This window comes from Syngnathus scovelli, chromosome 15 (assembly GCF_024217435.2).
Source record: "Syngnathus scovelli strain Florida chromosome 15, RoL_Ssco_1.2, whole genome shotgun sequence".
In the NCBI taxonomy this organism is placed as follows: domain Eukaryota; kingdom Metazoa; phylum Chordata; class Actinopteri; order Syngnathiformes; family Syngnathidae; genus Syngnathus; species Syngnathus scovelli.
In genome coordinates, this window is record NC_090861.1 from 7,946,340 (window position 1) to 7,963,952 (window position 17,613).

Genomic DNA, 17,613 nt, shown 5'->3' on the forward strand with positions numbered 1-17,613 from the left:
CGCTATGGATCCTTTTGTAATTAATGACCAAGTTGTGTGTGTGTGTGTGTGTGTGTGTGTGTGTGTGTGTGTGTGTGTGTGCATGTGCGTGTGGCAGTTCCCTTGTCAAGGCTGTGCTAGGGGAGGCATGTTAGAAGAAAAACATTTTTCCTGTCCTTGGAACCAGGATATCCCTTGCTGCATCCGCAGCCAGTCCAGATGTGCAGCTTTAGTCATTTTGTTTTCTTCACGCCGCAGGATGGACGTAAATGTTAAAAATAGAAGGAAATTTAAGTTAACAATAGATGATGGGAGTACTGAGTATGCTTGTGTGGTGACAGCAAATGATCTCATACATTTATCATTTTTGTGAGCGGTGACTGTACATGATTTCATATTAGAATAAATGCATTATTATTAAATAGATAGCATTATTTTTAGTTAAGTCCATGAAAATTAGAAGTAAAAACAAAATTGTACCTGTTTTGCTTCGATATATGGTTCTAAAATAAATTATAACTCCTACTTAATTGTTGAATAATTTATCAAAACAATTTATTGTCTTGAACAATACAATATATCACAGAAATATCACAGAGGGATTTAAGACAGGTCTGGCTCAGGTTTTCTTGTACATATTCTATTTGAAACTATAAGTGCAGCAGAACTTGAACATCGTGAGAGAAAAAAATAACATTACAGCTGTCAAATAATAAACAAGAATGAGGACAAGAAACACACACACACACACAGAAAACAAAACCTTGGCCATTAAAATTCACATCCCAATAAGTCTCTGAAAATGTCTCAAGAGTTACAACTACAGCTAATAATGCTCATAAAGTCACCAGTATAGCCACACAAGATTATGAAGTTCACAGAATTGAAAAAGTAAACAAAACAAATTAGCATTGGAGTTCAATACAGTACAAATATTTGATTTGTGTTACAGTAAACTGTTGAAATGTTTCGAAGCACCAGCAGGTTGGCTTGAGTTGTATCGCTGCTTATTCATCATCATTGTGTTGTGACAGCAAAGGGGGCACAGAAGGGTCTAGCACCAAGGGGATTACATTGACCCCTCCATGCACTTCTCCAAGCCACCATTTCTCACTACCATCTTGAAAATACCTTGTAGCCCCATCAATGAGTACCATTTGATATGCAATAAATATTTCAGAAAACCATGTTCCATGTACAGTATAAATAATGTCACAATTTACATTTTTTTTCTTGCACCCTCCCCAAAAACAATCCTGTTAACAAAAAGAGGTATAAAAGTAAGAAGAAATTCCCAGTGCAGTAATTAAAACATGAGTGAGATAGGAAAGTTCAACATTTCACCCCCCCCCCAACAGCAACAAAAACAAGAGACCGAGGATGACAAATTTGACCATTTACAAATTAGATTCAAGAGAACTATTTAAGTCAAGTAAACTAGAAAATATTATGGTGTGCATAGGGGAATAATAGCAGGGAGTAAACCATACTTGAATTTTGACATTATTTTGTTATGCAGATATAAAACCTCGAGCAATTTAAATTTGTACTTAACTTAAGAAGACGTTTCAAGTTTGATCACATTATACAGTATTTCGTAGTCCTTGAAAAAGTCAACAATTATAACAGTGGTGAGAAAATCACAAGTGGACCAAAGTCTGGAAGGCTCCATGTTGGAGACTTCATGATATTTAAGAAGAATCATTATCAGATGCAATCTGCAAAACTATTACTCGGAAAGTAAATGTCTTAAAATTGCAACCAGTAAACCTTGGACCAAGTTCAGTGGTCTGTCATATAGTATCAAAAGAGTACAAAACTAGAACACTGATTGAAATTTGTGATCTACAGAGAGCGGAAAGTTTGCTTTCTGAGAAACACAATGACACTTCAAGAACTTATGATGTGAAAAAGTCTACCTTACTTCTTGTTACATGTCCGGTGTTGTTTGCTGGTATAATTAGTGGACATGTATGCAAGAGAAGCGTAAGTGAAGTTCTGTACTCTCACGGGTAGCCTTCTTGTTTCAGTCACTGGAAGAAACAAAATTGGTGATTCCTACTGTTCTTCATCTATGCACTCCACTTCTTATCCCATACAGTCATTCACAATGTACAGTTATTTAAGTTCATGTCATCCAAAAACACAAAGAGGTATAAAATGGGGATTCTGTTCCCATAACAAACAAATAAAATAGAAAACCCACGCCACATTTGTTTTTAGGAGTATCATAGATGATACTGACTGTTTGATCAACGACTAAGAACGAAGCCACTTTAGTTCTCTAACAAACCCGTATTTTTAGAGAAATATTTTGTTTTTCTTTTTAGCTGAACAAAAACAAATTGGCATAGCTTTGCACTCCAATTACAACTTCTCATAAGACAAGGCCAATGTGGTGTAATTCCAGGCTGGTAGATTTTTTTTTTAAATTAATCTGACAATAATAAATAAGACTGGCGTAAATAGCACCTCAGTGAGTGTACAGATATGAGGAACATCGTCAAGTTTACCTGAAGCTCAACACAAACTGGGATCAATATCAATATGATGTGACAAAATGTGACAATCAGCTACCCCTCCTGCGTGAAGCGGTTTCCCCTGCTGGTACAATAGAATCACAGCAAATTCATGGACATATAGAATAACTAGATTGGTGTAAAAAACAGAATTTGCATAAAAGTACCTGAATTGAGACATAAAATTGGCTACTTGACGCTTTCGAATCACAGCAGAGTCCGTTGAATGTAGTATATAACCTGATTTTCAGTGCTAGCGGTGCTCACCTTTTTTTTTTTCTCCTTCCATGGTAATTACCATTCTAGTCATTCTATTTCAATGCTCAAGTCCAATCTGCAGCTGGTATGGGGAAGACAGCGAGCTGTACTTGGATCGGCTGAGTAGCTATTACCTTATTGTGTGATGTAAACGACAGAGTAAACGTTGATTGGCTGATTCACAACGTGCTTGCGGGAACAGTTTGTGCTGCCCTCGGTTTTGGTTATGGCTGAAAAGACGCCATGGCGACATCCTCACTTTGCTAAATGTGATGGAGCCTGAAGGAAAGAGAGAAACAAATTTGGGTTTAGTGGTACCAACATACAGCACTGATGATCAGACTTCATGGAGATGAAACTGACCAGTGTGAAGCTGTCGTAAGTTTTTATCAACTCTTCTGTCAGATACTGTTCCAGAACCACCACTCCCGTCAACATCGGGCTCTTGGCTCGGGCGCAGTCCTCACAGTGCACCACGTAGGTCTTCTTAGTGCTGTGTTCACTGGTCACGAACAGCATGTTGAACACCTCCAACTGCACAAATAACAAGTAGATGACACACACAGCAGACAACATTGAGGGAAATATCTGACGAGTTCAGAAACTGACGTCACACTCGTTGCAGTAGTAAGCTGGCTCTTCCTTCAAACGACTCTGATAACAGATTTTCTTTCCTGAAGCCACCAATTGCTCCCTCAAAATCTGGATGTGCTTGATGGACTGTAAGAGGCAGTGTCTGGCAGAGGAGGCACAAAGAGCCGACCAATGACACCATATTTCTACCATGCAGTAGAGTTTCCTAAAACCCATTTGTAGGGTCATACAGGTAATAGCACCCCCAAAAAACAATCTTACTTAATCATCTTGAAGGTGTCCTCATCTGTGATTTTGATGGTACGAGCCACATTCCAGGAAACGTGGATCATTGGAACAATTGACTTCACCTTCTTCTCTTCATTCCATTCATATCGCTCCAGTGCGAGTTGATACTGGTACGCTAACAAACAAGGCAACAAACAAGCCCAGTGAAAGGAAAGTGAAAATTAATTGACAAAGCAATGACTATCAAGCAGCTTCGTCAATGGATTTGTTTGCATTACTCACCGTTTAAGGGTCCCACATTCCAGGCGATGTTGTTGCACCATCCCACTGCTTGGACCCAGTGCACCGTCCCTGCATTAATCCACACTAGGTCGCCTGGCCTCTGAATGAATCGGTACACGGGGATGTTGGAGCTGTAGAGGTCTTCCAGAACTGGCCACCAGGACCCTGTGAGGTAGTCTACCCCATGCCTGAGGTAGAAGTGGATTTCAGAAAACCATACGTTAGGATGGGTTGTCTCCTATTAAAAGCAAGGCTCCTCACTCACTTCTCGCAGAACGTGTTGATAGCCTCCCAGTAGTGCTCATGGACAGCAAACCACTCACAGTCACCTGGTCCAATATTAATGTTGACTGAGCAGAAGTTGTTGTTTTCCTGGTGACCTGAAGACAAAACAATGCATTAAAAATGTAAATTCTGAATGAACAGCCTTTTTGTTCAGTAAATCAAGGTCAAACAAAGACTCAATTAGGGACACATGAAAGCCAAACTGACCTGGAGTCCGACTGCCGGGAACTTTCATGTAGAGCTGGACGGTGTTCATGCCTAAGATTGTGTGACCGACATGACTGAGCATGTTATTGACAGACTCCACTCGCATGAACGCTGGCAGCTTGAGCAGCTCCTGCAGCTGAGGTTTCCACCTAAAGACAAACATGGCAGACGGCATGATGTTTCCCTAATTGAGATGGACAGAATTGATCAACTCACCGTTTTGGATCTGAGAGATCTATGTTGGTCCCAAATTTGATTATCTTGCCAACCGACTTTAATTCCGAGCTGGGGAGGAATGACAAATCTGAGTCAGACAACTCCTAATTTATTTTTTATCATGAGTGTGGCTGCCTTTGTTTTTTTTTACTAACCTGGGTGTGTTGCCAGTGGCGTTTTTGCTGGGGGGGAGTGCAGGAGTGGCTTTTATGTCAGTCGAGGCAGGGCTGCCTTTATTGCTGGCTGCCGATGTCACGCATCCTTTAGCGGTGGACGCAGAATTTCTGGAGTCAGCTTGGTCTTCTTCCTCGTCGTTCTCACCCTCCTTCTCCTCCTACAAAGCGTCTACATGAGCTTAGCTGGCAGGTTGGTCAACGGCGCGCCAGGTGACACGCTTAAAATGTTCAATGTGTATTCATTTATGTGCCCCGAGGAAAAACGTCTACCTGCAGGCTCTCCTGGAAGCTGGAGGCCTGGTACTGAGCATATTTGGCAATGGTGGTGTGTGAGCGGCTGCTCTCACAGGGCCACGTCTGAGTGGAGCCACGAGAATCCCAGTTCTGATCAGCGGGCTGCTGAACCTGAGTCCTCAACTCGACAGCATGCTCTGCATTGGCCTCCACCAGAGATTTGGTGGAAAACAAGCCAAGGTCTCACAGAAAAACAGAACAATTGTAAGAAGAGTATATATTTAGCAACTAAAAAGGTAAATGTGAACACTGCTTTAACAATTTAGATCGGGGGTCATCTTATATTTCTCAATATAATAATAATATATGCCAGCTGGACACATACAGCACTTAAAGTAAATATGACTGGTTAAACTTGCATGAGATGACTAATTGGGAAAGCCAAATGTTGCCCCTTTTGTTGTCAGTGATTTTCATGTCTTGCCCACTTTCACACACTAATGACAAAGAATAAAGAACAATTATTGGTTCAGTAGCCTCCGAATTTGTGTTGTGTATAAACTCACTGAGGCGGAGAGAGCCAGCGAGGCCTCTGATGACAGTAACCGCATTTTTGGGATTGGTGCAGAATTGAAGCAGGACTGGTGAGAAGGCGTCCCTCCTGCTCTCCAACTGCAAACAACAACGGAGATATGAAACGACTGATATTGTCATTGATGTGTCTGCTTTGTTTGCTCACATAAATGCTTGGCGTGGGAGGGTTGAGCTTTTCTCGAGGTATGGGAATCTGGATGGAAAGTTTAGGTTTCACGGAAAGGGAAGGAAGCAAGTATGACTCCTTAAATTTCTCCTTAACCTTTGCCCTCCTGTGATAAGAGAGCAAAGCCAAAAGTGTATTGAATGATTCTTTCAGATCATACAATCTTCTTTGAGTGAATACTTACTTGCAAGCTCTCACAACCTGGGCACCTGTGTTTTGGATGTTGATCTGACAAAGTGAGATTTTTTGCTCTTCGACTTCTGCTGTGTTAAACGAGTGTGTACCATCGGTCTTCATTTTCACCAAAAGGACCTTCAGCTCCTTAGTAAAGCCCATTGACAACATTTTGCGCTTGAGTGGGTCAACGGGAGCTGGTGTAGCGGTGCATAATTTAGTTGCCAACAAGCTTGAGCTTTTCATATCAGATGATGTCGATGATGATACGGCAGTTCCAAGCACACTGACACCGTCTTTAAACTTTATGATGTTTCCTTTAGCTTTTTTATGTTTCACACTCTTTTTGGGCACGTCTTTGATAGGATTTGTGATTTTTGATTTGTGTTGTCTGTTTGCATATTTGCGGCTTTTCTCTTTCTTTGTCTTAACTTTGGGCCGGACCTGGTGATCTCTCTCCTCGCTCTTTGGCCGCTTATCTTTGTTTGAGACAAGGAGATGGTTCAAAGAGGTGCTGTGAGTGGTGGTCAGTCTCAGCTCTGCACTCAGTGAGTGGTCCAAAAGAGAGACGTCATTTTCGGTTTGGCTGTCTTCATTCTCAGCCTCTCGTTTCTCTTTAATATCAACATCAGGCTCCTCTCGTTTGCTTGTGGATGTTCCTGTGATGGGCTCGCACTCAACTGTCTTTTGGAAATGTGAATCAGGCTGATGATTGGTTTCTGAGGAGGATGCTGGAGGTGACATGAGGGCAGAATCTTGCTCCTGGTGACATTTAATATCTGGTCCCAGCGCAAGAGAAGAAGCAACCTTAAACCCATTGGCGGTCAAAGCAGGAGAACCCCCAAAGGGACCTCCTCGACATGCAGTCCTCTGGCCACTGAGAAAAGTGGCCAGGCTCTTGAAGACATCATCCAGACCTGCTTTATGCTGAAGCTCATGTTGGGGAGAGGTGGATTTTTCTGGAATTTCTTTCTTCTTTTCATCTTCAAGTAAATTATTTGTACTTTGTGGATCACGGGCTTCTGAACAATCCGCCAGTTTACTTTCAACAGACTCCTTAAACACATCGTGAATATTCTCATCTTCAACGGGCGGAGGTGACAAACACACAGTGGGGCTGGGCTGGGGCTTTTCGAGCTCGTCTTCATCCTCTGCAACATCGGACACTGGTGAGCCCTGCCAGCTGAGTACAGGAGGAGTGTTAGCAAGGTTGTCTCCCACTTCTCCTTGTCCAATCACAGCCACAGGCTGGAGATCCGGAGCGTGGAGAAGACCACCATGGCCTGACGGCTCAACACTCGCAGAAGATGCTGCCCTGAGAGGTTCTAGGGCTTGACAAAAAAGCGACAATAGAGCGTCTTTCAGTTTTGCTTTTGGTGCTCCTTCTGATTGTGATGAAGAAGTGGTCGGGCTGGAGCTGGCTTTTGTGAGGAGTGAGTGTTCTTGCTTATTTGGGACCAAAGGTTGCGGAGGAGTAGGAAAAGAAGGACCAGCGCAAAGACGTTCCTCCACTGAAGAGTTACAAATAAGAGAGGAGCCGCAAGTTTCCTTCTCTGCCTTTTGAGCTTTCGGGGATATTTTCATTTCTTTCCTCGCTGCCTTATGCCTTTTCTTTTTTTTCTCACCTAAATTTCGTTCTTTTTTCTTGCGTTTCTTTCGGTCTTCGGCTTTTGTGTTTGCCTTTGCGACATCTTCCCTTCTCTCCCTTTTCACCAGTTTCTCGTTTTGCATGCATTGGATGGTTCTTGGGACTTCAGACTCCTTTTCTAGCTTGTTTATTCTTGAGCTGCTGTGGGGAGACAAGCAGAGAAGCTGTGAGGTCCTCTTGTATTTGACATCTGAAAACCTGGATTTTGGACTGGCTGAAGATGTATGTGATGGAATGGAGGTTGAGCAGAGCCTTGCTTTGGGAGTGGGGCTTCCCTGGACTTTTGATTGCCCACCGAGGCCAGGGCTACATTGCTGACTGCTATGAGCTGTTTTGTGCAACGGTGGGCTAACGCGTCGACTGTGAGCGGAATCTTTCCAATGAATGGAGGAGTAGTTAAGAGACTCTTCGGCAGGAGACCTGAAGATGGCTGGCTCTCTTGAAATGCCTCTTGTGTTACGCTCAATGTCCTGCAGAGTAAATACGTATGGTAGGATGTTAAATTGCCAATGTAGTAATATTCACCAAATTCAAATGAACAATTTCGTACTGTGCTTTGTTTGTGGAGATAACTCCTCGAGTCCTCCTCTTCCTTCTCAAGGCGGTGCGTAAGAGGTTTGTGCTGTTCAGCTCCGAGGTGGCGAGTGTGCCGCTGTTGGTGGTGATGAGGATTTTGCTGGCTGTAAGGCACACGGGTGTGTTCTGCTGGTGAAGACATTTTTCGGTAACCGTTTCCTAGATGTGAAGCCCTGCTGCTGCAAGCCTGGTTTTGGACTGTTAAGTCACGGTTGCAAAAGCTTTGTCCTCCAGCGCGTGATTTTGAGGTCTCCTGCATCAGAAGGAAGAAAATCTGAGATAACGTACAGTTTTGAATAAGTAAGCCAGTATACCTGTTGCTGTGTTGTTGAGGTCCTGTGGTCAGAAGGGCGGCTCGGACCTGCCCTGTCATGAAGGGGCTTCCAGTTATCTTGCTTACAACGGTGGTGGCGAGGTGGGGATGGTGGATAGGCAGCTAAATGCCTTGATCCAGGATGAGATGACTAAACAGAGGAGCATCAATCTTTCAGACAAGCATGCTGGATGAAGGTAGTGAACGGTGAATAGCATATACCTGATCAGGACCCGAGTCCCGGCTCCTCTTGGCTGGACACTCTTCCCTTGTTGATTTAGGGTGTTGTGGGGTTGAACTATGCTGGTGCATTTGGTCTGGACGCTGGTGAGAAGCTGGCCGTTTCCAAGGCCCGGGTCTGTCACGAATCAGTCGACCAGGGAAAGTCCTGCGATAGTCTGAGGGAGCCCATCTTTCTGGTGGGGGCTGAAGCTCTCTGTTGTTACGGTACAGGCGAGGACTCCCATGCTAGAGCCAAGAAGAGAAACATCACAGTCTTTCATCCAAAAGACAACGAACATTCACCCCTTTGAAAAGATACTTTCTTCACACCCCCCTTCTAAAGGCCTCACCAAAGAGTTGCTGACATTGCTGTCCCAGTTTGTGTAGCGTTGTCCTGGTCTTGTTAGATAACCATTGTTGGTGCCAGTTCGGTTGTGGAATGAGCGCACAGAGTTGTGATGCCAGTTCTGGCCTTCAAATGGTTGTTCTTTACCATCCCAAGCATGTAGAGACGGCCTGTGCCCCTTGGAGGAACCCTTGTCTTGGACATAGTCAAGTGTTCGTTCCCCCCTTGGCAAACAAACAAACATCTTTTTATGCTTTGGAATAATTTTACTTGTAACACAGTAAAACTTGCTTTAAACAAGATTTAAGAATTTAGCCTATGAATACAAGGTGACTGTCCATATCTGTGTACAAGTTGCCATTTCATATGGAAACGTCTAATGGAGGGTGTCAGGTGAGTGTTTGACTATTTTCATTCTTCACCTGTTATATTGACGACTTGACGGTGAGGTTGGATGATCGGATGGAAAGCGTCCTCCACTGCATCTGTAGTGGCAACAGATACAACTGCTACATATTCAGGTAATAAACCCACAGTTGCTTAGTGAGTTAACACACATGACACAAAAATAACAGTGGTGTAATACCATACGAAGTTCAATCTAAATAATGGTTTATATCACGGATAAACAAATCAACTATACCTTAACAATGAGATTCCAATGTCTGTGTGTATTGTCGTGCTGTTGCTGACCTTTGTGTTTGGCTCCAAGGCCAACTGTTTACCGGGGCCCATTGTCCTCGGTTTGGTCCTCCATCTGGAAAGGGGTGCCATGTTTTACGGCCCAAGTACAGCTCTGCCGGGTGATACATGCAGCCTGCAACAGACAAGTTAGGTGCAATGATTTGTATCATACTGTAAAATACCAAACGTGTACAGTGATATTGCTGGAGAATTATAAAAGCAATGCATGTAGTATTCTGACTAGAACATCTCTACAAAGACACACAAAGCACTTCAATAAAAAAAAAAAGTCTGTGATTACCAGTCCGTCTGTGTTCGAGAATCCCTCCACTTCAACCCTGAACAGACAAAACACGATTAAGTGAGAACAAAGTTTATTTATTGTTTTTAGCTTGATCATCATACATACTCATTTTGGGGGGGTGGGGGGTTTGGGTTTACTATTCGTGTAAGATGTTTTTTTCCCCCTCTATAATTAAATACAATTGCTGCTGAGTCCCATTATTGTCTACAAGCATCTTATATTTTTGCTGACTGCATTCATTGTTGCTGACATTAAAAAAAAAAAAAAAAAATCTGTAGTCGTTGTGGTTTCTTGCGTATATGCTTTCATACCCAGCTGTGCAACTTGTAGGCAATTCCTTCAGCGGTGAAGGATTTTCCATCCACATTTGCCTAGAGTATACTTACAGTGTTGTGCAGCCATGCATTACAAGCCTCACTGTGTATAGCAAATGAGGTAAGTGAGGAAGGTCTTCAAGAGTCAATTTCTACCCAGTTGCTACAGCAACTGAAAGCCAGACGTCTTTTACTGCTTTGGCTTTAGGCCACGTAAAGACCATTTCATTTAGATTTGTTGGATAAGACAGACGGCAAAGCATAATTCATCAATTTGTTACCATGCACATGTAATTATGACATTTAGTGTGTATGAGTGATTGCTGTCTGAAATGGGTGGGGCGCCGCATGGGGGCCAACAACATGCTAAGTAAACATGCCTACTTAGTCACTGTAATCCTCTCATATGAAGAACATAAGCTTCCTGTAAATTACGTGTTCATCACTTTGACCTTGCTTCAACTTTTTGGGCACCAAGTGTAATTGAGCAAAAGCTCACTCACTATTAACAAATCATTGCATGCCACTTGAACGCAAGTTGTGTGACACTAGTAGCAGATGTCTGGTCTTAATTCATAACAAGCTTTGTTTTCTTGTTTTGTGGGATGATTTGGTTTCCAGATAAGCAAATAAAACACATCTTACAGCTCTTTAAACTTGAAAGGATTTAAGGAATATACACAGACTACAAATAGTCCCATCTGTTTTGTAGCCTCACTATTGCACAGTGGAATGCACACTCTTGTTACAGAGATGTGGGGGGGGTCTGACCATCAGCTCCACTTTGACTCAACACAACAGCGTTGTGTGTGCGACCAATACTAAACCCATCTGCGCAGGGTTAACTCCATACATCTGGAATTTGGCTCTGAGGCCCAAATGATGTCACGTGCAACGAGGGGTTGCGTTAGGAAAGTGGAGCATACCACTCAGTCGGAAAAACACAAACAGTAGAGTCAGCACGGAAGATTGCATTGCACTGTATAACTCAATATTAAATCAGAATATTGTGCTTAGACTAGCAGTGGTGCTCAGAACATACTATTTGGCTAATATCTTTGTGACTGTTTGCAACCTTGAACGAACTCTGATGCAATATCAACATTCGGCCATACAGTATACTAAAATCTGTGTAAATAAAGATGATGCAGTATCAGATTCCATTCTAATGCACCTAAAGTTGAAATCAATGATTGTGAAGACATGTACAGGCTTCATAGTGCGCACCTTTACCTTGCAGTGAAAAAGAGGAGATGGGCTCTCAGTCAGTCAGTCAGTCAGTCAGTCAATCCAAAACAGCAAATAGAGTAGGCCGGTCCAGCTGCCTTTAAATAGACATGCTCGCCCCTCCACTATCTGGCAAAGACACACAGAGCAGACAGAGTGAGGAAATACCATTGTCAGTTGGTGGTTTATTGTATCAAATAAAGCTCGGTGCTTCTTTTGAATCACGTCCATACACAACGATCTTACAAACGCAGAATAAGGGCAAAAGAGGGATGGAGTGGTGTTTCTTTTTTGATAGATGGAAAAACATCCTTGTCTCTTTCCCCCACATGACTTTGCCTTTATTGTTGCCTTTGCTACAATCATAACTTTGATTTAGGATGCTTACTTTTCTTGCCTGGATGGCTGCCCCTTACAATTCCTCTTTATGTCTATCTTGATTCCACACTCCTCCCTTTTTCCCCCTACACAATGTGTTCTTGTATCCCTGGCAACCAGTGATAATTTAGCCTAAGGTTGATAGTAAGGCCTACAGCTAGGAGTGGAGAATAGGCGATTTGGACCGAGTGCTGGGTAATGACATTGATCTGATGGAGAATGGTACAGTTGGTAGAAAGATTTTCCGCTGATCATCTGATGATCTGCTTGAAATGTCTTTGTTAATCCTTTCCTGTTAGAACAGTTCAGGCAATCCTCTCACAATGCTCGCTTGTTGCGGTGCAACACTGCATACGAACATGCATCTCTTACAGAGAGAGAGAGCTGTGTGCAACTGCTCGTGTGTGTGAATGCAGGAAGGCTAACTGTGATCCAATACCATAAAAGGAAGGATGGGCTGCACCAGACTAGGACCATCTCCTGTGACTTCCAGGGTTGCTAACACAAGAAGCAGACACCAAGAGAACAGATGGAGACAACGCGAGAAGCTGCAACAGTCAGCACTGGCATGGACGAGACAGACAGTCCGCCCCAGATATCACACACACTGTATTGCCAGTTGAAAGAAAAAAAAAAAAAAGAAAGCGCAGCAGCCAATTGGGAGAATGTACAGTAGGAGCCGAATATCAATGCCATTTCTAAAAATAACCAGCAGGCTAGCTTTCCTCCCTCTGCTGTATCCCCTTCTATAATGGCAGCCTCTCCCGGTGTATGCTCCATAAAGCACGTCTCTCTGAGGGGTACTGGAATGTACCAAGGCAAGGTCAGGAGTGAGAAGAAGGGGTGTCTGATGCCAATAGTGCAAAATTTGATGTAGTAATCCAGACAATGACACAGGTTAACAGGTTCATTGTAGGATGCACGTGCACGTGTTTGTGTGAGCACATCAGAGAGCTGGCATGCAAGGAGGCATTACATCAATGGGAAGGAGAGGAGTGATAGGTATGTGAAAAGGCTGATAGATGGATGGATAAATGTTAATTGGGCTACAACAGGTATTTCACTCGTTTTGCTACACTGTTAGTTTAACAGTTTAAAGCTACAATAGTTGAGGACTCAACCACCCAGCACCTGGTTCAAAATTGAAAATTTGCTGGATGTGAGAATACATTGCATGTGTGTGCTGAATGTGCAGCACACTGCAGTGTCTCCCAGGACAATGACAAAGACACACACACACACACACACACACACACGCACAAAAAGACTCAAAGAAACTGGTCAAATGCAAACAGGTAAATGGAAATGCACGAATGCAGATACACTTACGTGCGGACGCCAGTAGCTCTACTACAATGCACAATGTAAGCTGTCTGTCTAAAATGCATAGGCAAAAATTAACACGATCAAGTTGCCGGTGTGCAGTCGACTTTTATCTCCTATTTGTCTTCCTTAGGGTCCACACCCCCCTTCTGCACCCCCTTTCCTCCCCTTTCACTCCTCACCACCTTGTCTCACCCGATCCTCTCCACCGTGTCTTTTCTCCCCCCTCTAGTCCTCTTCCTGTTTCCAATCCGCTCTCAGATGCTTGGGCTCACCGAGCAACTCAAAGAGGGCGGGCCAAAGATGTCAATCACAAGACATGAACCAATCAGAGGATAGAATGTGTGATATCTAGTGTAGCGAGGGCAACGGAGGAGGGGCATGGATAGGCCCTTTAATTTTAGTGTGCGCGTGTGTGCGTGTATGTGTGTGTGTGCGTGTTCGAGTTGGACGACAGCCAGCACAGAGAAATAGATATGTCATACACTATATTCCACATCCCCTGCAAAAGCTTGCATTATTGTATGTGCTTTATAACACATTCAGCAGCAAGCCACAGATATTGTTCAAACATTTTGCATCAGAACACAAATTGAATCAGAATTAATTCCCCATTATTTGTTTGTATGATTCTAAACCACCGGGTGGGAGTTTGACGCATCACATTCTATACGTGGAGTGGGTGAGGTAGGGGGAGTTGGGTGACTGACATTCAATATTAATTCATGAATAATTTTCACTCTCGTGTGTTCGTGATGTAGTATTCATGGTTCGGCCATTTTCGACAGACTATCTCAGCAGATGGGAAGGGCTGCGAGTGCTTCCTGAATCCGCATGACAGAACAGAGGGGAGGGGGGAAGAGGGGGTGGTACTTAGTCCCCTGGATTACGTGTAAAGGGACCACCCGCCGTCCCCACTCTCATTTCATCCACCTTGAGTCGTAAAATTGTCAGGGCGTCTATAGTGCCGGTAGTGCTCAGTGAGAGAGAGAGTGCGAAAAAACAGGATGAAATGCAGAGGGAGGCTAAATGCTAGCAGCTGTCTGTGAAATGCCATAGCAACAGTCTGGATCCGCTCAATCCCTATTGGGTTTTACCAGAAGTCATATGATTATTCGAACCAATCAGCAGTCTTTGGTGCAGAACTAACGCGGACTGCTTCTAAAGCCCAAATATGTGTTGTATGTGGCCCCCTGCTGGGTTGATGTGCGCCTCGACGCTGCATCTTCTCTGGACCCCTGCAGGAAAAAAAAATATTGAATTAGTAGGAATCTAATTGTGAAATCTGTAAGCAAGGTAGTCAAACATTCATTCATCCATTGGTCAGCCAATAATCCAGATTTGTTTGTTGATAAGATTAGATTCATGTTTTTCACGGTTTTACAAAGCAAAACAACATATTCTCGGGAAAATGCCCCTGCAATTCAAGTATTTTTGAATAGATCAGAAATGACATTCTATTATGATGAACCATGCAATCATGCAGAGAAACAATTTGTACTACTGTACACGGTATTTCCTACAGCGAACACTGAAAGGCATTGCCGCCAAGTGGGGAATATTAATTACTGCAGGATTAGTATAATAGCACCTTTTTGTGTCAATTTCCCATGAGTTTTTTTTTCTACATGCTCAAAATGCTAGCAGCGGACTAATGTCTGTTCGGATAACTGCATCACCGCTACATTAGTTCTGATTGCTCTAACCCCAGATTTGATTTGAAAGGCAAGACGGTTGATGGTTGGGTGAATAACAATGCTCAGTCACTCTTATATATAGCTGCTATGCTTGAAAATACCCCAAAATGCTTTAAATTGTAACCGATTTTTTTTCCATATAAGCAATTTAAAAACTGGTTGCACATTGCACAAGAGCAAAATTACCTTAAATTATTGGTGTACATTGCCATCTAGCGATGAATGAGCAGTACTTCCCGACCGTTGCTTACAGGAAAACCATAATTATCTTCAGAAGTAATTGGGTTGGGCACAAGAGAAAAATGATGCCAATAAAGTCTGCATCAGTCATCTGAACAATATAATCTATTTGTGATGAATGTGCTAAAGTTTAGACAAAGGAAATGAATGCAGTGTACATCATCCATAAATTAGGAGTCAATCTACCCCGTGGGGGATTAATTAAAGTTCTTATTGCAGCAATATTTCAAGAAGTTTCTTTTCAAAGTTAAATTATTTCAAATTCAGGAAACAATGGAGACCAAGGTACAGATGGAAAACATGTCGAAAACAACCCTGCAATTCCATCCATCCATCCATCCGTCCGTCCGTCCGTCCGTCCGTCCGTCCGTCTGTCCATCCATCTTCTGTACCGCTTGTCCCCACGGGGGTCGTGGGCGTGCTGGAACGTAGGCCAGCAGTCATCGGGCAGTAGGCGGGGGACACTCTGAACCGGTTGCCAACCAATCGCAGGGCACACAGAGACGAACAACCATCAGCACTCACACCTACTGGCGATTTGGAGCGACCAGTCAGCTTACTGGAGTGCCTGGAGAAAACCCACGTAGGCAAGGGGAAAACAAGAAAACCCCACACAGGGAGGGCCGGTGATGGATTCAAACCCGCACCCTCTGAACTGAGGCGAACGTGCTAACCAGTGGCCTACCATACCACCTATAGTGTTATTTAGGTATAAATGTATTGTCAGACCAGGCTCGACTCCACTCCACTCCACTCCACTCGACATTTAGCTCAGGTTCCACGGACAAATCTCTTCACCGGCTCTGATTGACCCCAGTCGCTTTTTTTGGTACCTCGTCCTTGGTGGTTCTATAAAAACACAAAACAAATAAACGCCCGGTTCTAAAACGTGACGTAAATATTTCAGAGGCCAATGAGTGGTCCGAGACAATGCTTTACTTTCATTTTGCTCGCAAAAACAAAGGATGTCTCATGTCTTGCGTTTTCAAAAACAAACAAACAAACAAACAAACAAACAAACAAACAAACAAACAAACAAACAAACAAACAAACAGGACTTCCAAACGCCACCGATTGTGGCTCTGACTTTTTGTTTGCTGCCGATTGCGGTTCATGTCGCCAAATTGCCGCCGATTGTGGTTCATGTCCCTAGAGTTGCCGCCGATTGCGGTTCGTGTTCCAGAGTTGCCGCCGATTGCAGTTAGTGTTCCAGAGTTGCCGCCGATTGCGGTTCGTGTTCCAGAGTTGCCGCCGACTGCGGTTCGTGTTCCAGAGTTGCCGCCGATTGCGGTTCGTGTTCCAGAGTTGCCGCCGATTGCGGTTCGTGCTCCAGAGTTGCCGCCGATTGCGGTTCGTGTCCCCAGAGTTGCCGCCGATTGCGGTTCGTGTCCCCAGAGTTGCCGCCGATTGCGGGTTGTGTCCCCAGAGTTGCCGCCTATTGCGGTTTGTGTCCCCATAGTTGCCACCGATTGCGGTTCGTGTCCCCAGAGTTGCCGCCGAATGCGGTTAGGACTTTGCCATGGCCGCTGAGGCCATTTGGAGTGGTGCGAACCCACAAAGATATATTAGCGGGTCTTGAAACATGTTTTGTTTTGTACAAAGCCCAAGATTTTCCAAAAAGTCCGATAAACTTTCACGTTATATTCCCGATGGAGGACCAAGGTAAATGTAGAAATAAATCCCAGAAAAGTTGGAAAATACCGTATTAGCCCGAATATAAGACCAACCTGATTATAAGACGACCCCCTCTTTTTCAAGACTCAAGTTTTAAAAAAGACTTTTTGAACACCAAATTTAATTTTTATACAGAATTAATTAATATAGAATATAAACAAATGATTATAACGATATATTCGAGAGAAAAAGCATGTTATTTTGCCTAATTCAAATCATGCAAAAACTGTCTATCACATCTTAATATCTGAACATTTAAATACGTAAACTAAAGTACAATCACTTTTGTAAATGAATGGCTTCTGGGTTTTCTATGTTCTATTATCGCTTCTCTTATTTTCTTCTCTTTTCTTTCTTACCGCTATTTTTTATTTTTCTTCTCCGTGTTACCGCTATTTTTATTTTTATTCTTCGTGACAGGGGTTCGCTTTGGCCTGGGGAGTTAAGATCAGCATTTCAAAGATATCTGGTGCCATCTAGCGTTGTGAATGGGTATAATGTCTAGACCCCAAATGTAAGATGACCCCCACTTTTTCCAGTCTTATTTCATTGCAAAAAACATCGTCTTATATTCGAGCCGATACGGTACATTAATTATAGGGCCTGGCATCTGGGAAATCCAAGCATATTTCAGGGTGGGGGGAGGGGGGGTCTGTGCCCCCGCAGCCCCCCTCTAGCTTCGCTAGTGCAAAACGTATACGTCCTACTGCAATTTACTTATTAACAATGTTACAAAAAGGATGATGGCAAAGAAC

The 17,613-nt window shown here is 43.4% G+C and overlaps 1 protein-coding gene across 4 annotated transcripts; it reads right to left on the reverse strand.

The window, feature by feature from the left end:
• Nucleotides 1-505: 505 nt before the first annotated feature.
• On the reverse strand, nt 506-13,498 carry kdm6bb (lysine (K)-specific demethylase 6B, b). 4 transcript variants are annotated; one of them, XM_049742286.2, is made up of 22 exons: nt 13,254-13,497; nt 11,553-11,675; nt 10,003-10,039; nt 9,711-9,834; nt 9,440-9,502; nt 9,022-9,241; nt 8,672-8,917; nt 8,451-8,600; nt 8,111-8,389; nt 5,923-8,030; nt 5,718-5,844; nt 5,545-5,650; nt 5,015-5,220; nt 4,724-4,902; nt 4,569-4,637; nt 4,353-4,501; nt 4,126-4,240; nt 3,861-4,048; nt 3,612-3,753; nt 3,366-3,492; nt 3,120-3,290; nt 506-3,035 (listed from the first exon to the last, which is right to left on the reverse strand). In XM_049742286.2, the coding sequence occupies exons 4-22, from the start codon at nt 9,827-9,829 to the stop codon at nt 3,012-3,014; spliced, it is 4,788 nt and encodes a 1,595-aa protein (XP_049598243.1). In that variant the 5' UTR covers nt 9,830-9,834; nt 10,003-10,039; nt 11,553-11,675; nt 13,254-13,497; the 3' UTR covers nt 506-3,011. The 4 variants fall into 4 exon arrangements, with proteins under 4 accessions (XP_049598243.1, XP_049598246.1, XP_049598244.1 ...); XM_049742289.2 differs by having other exon boundaries at nt 11,547-11,675; XM_049742287.2 differs by lacking the exon at nt 13,254-13,497 and adding an exon at nt 12,364-13,153.
• Nucleotides 13,499-17,613: the final 4,115 nt, after the last annotated feature.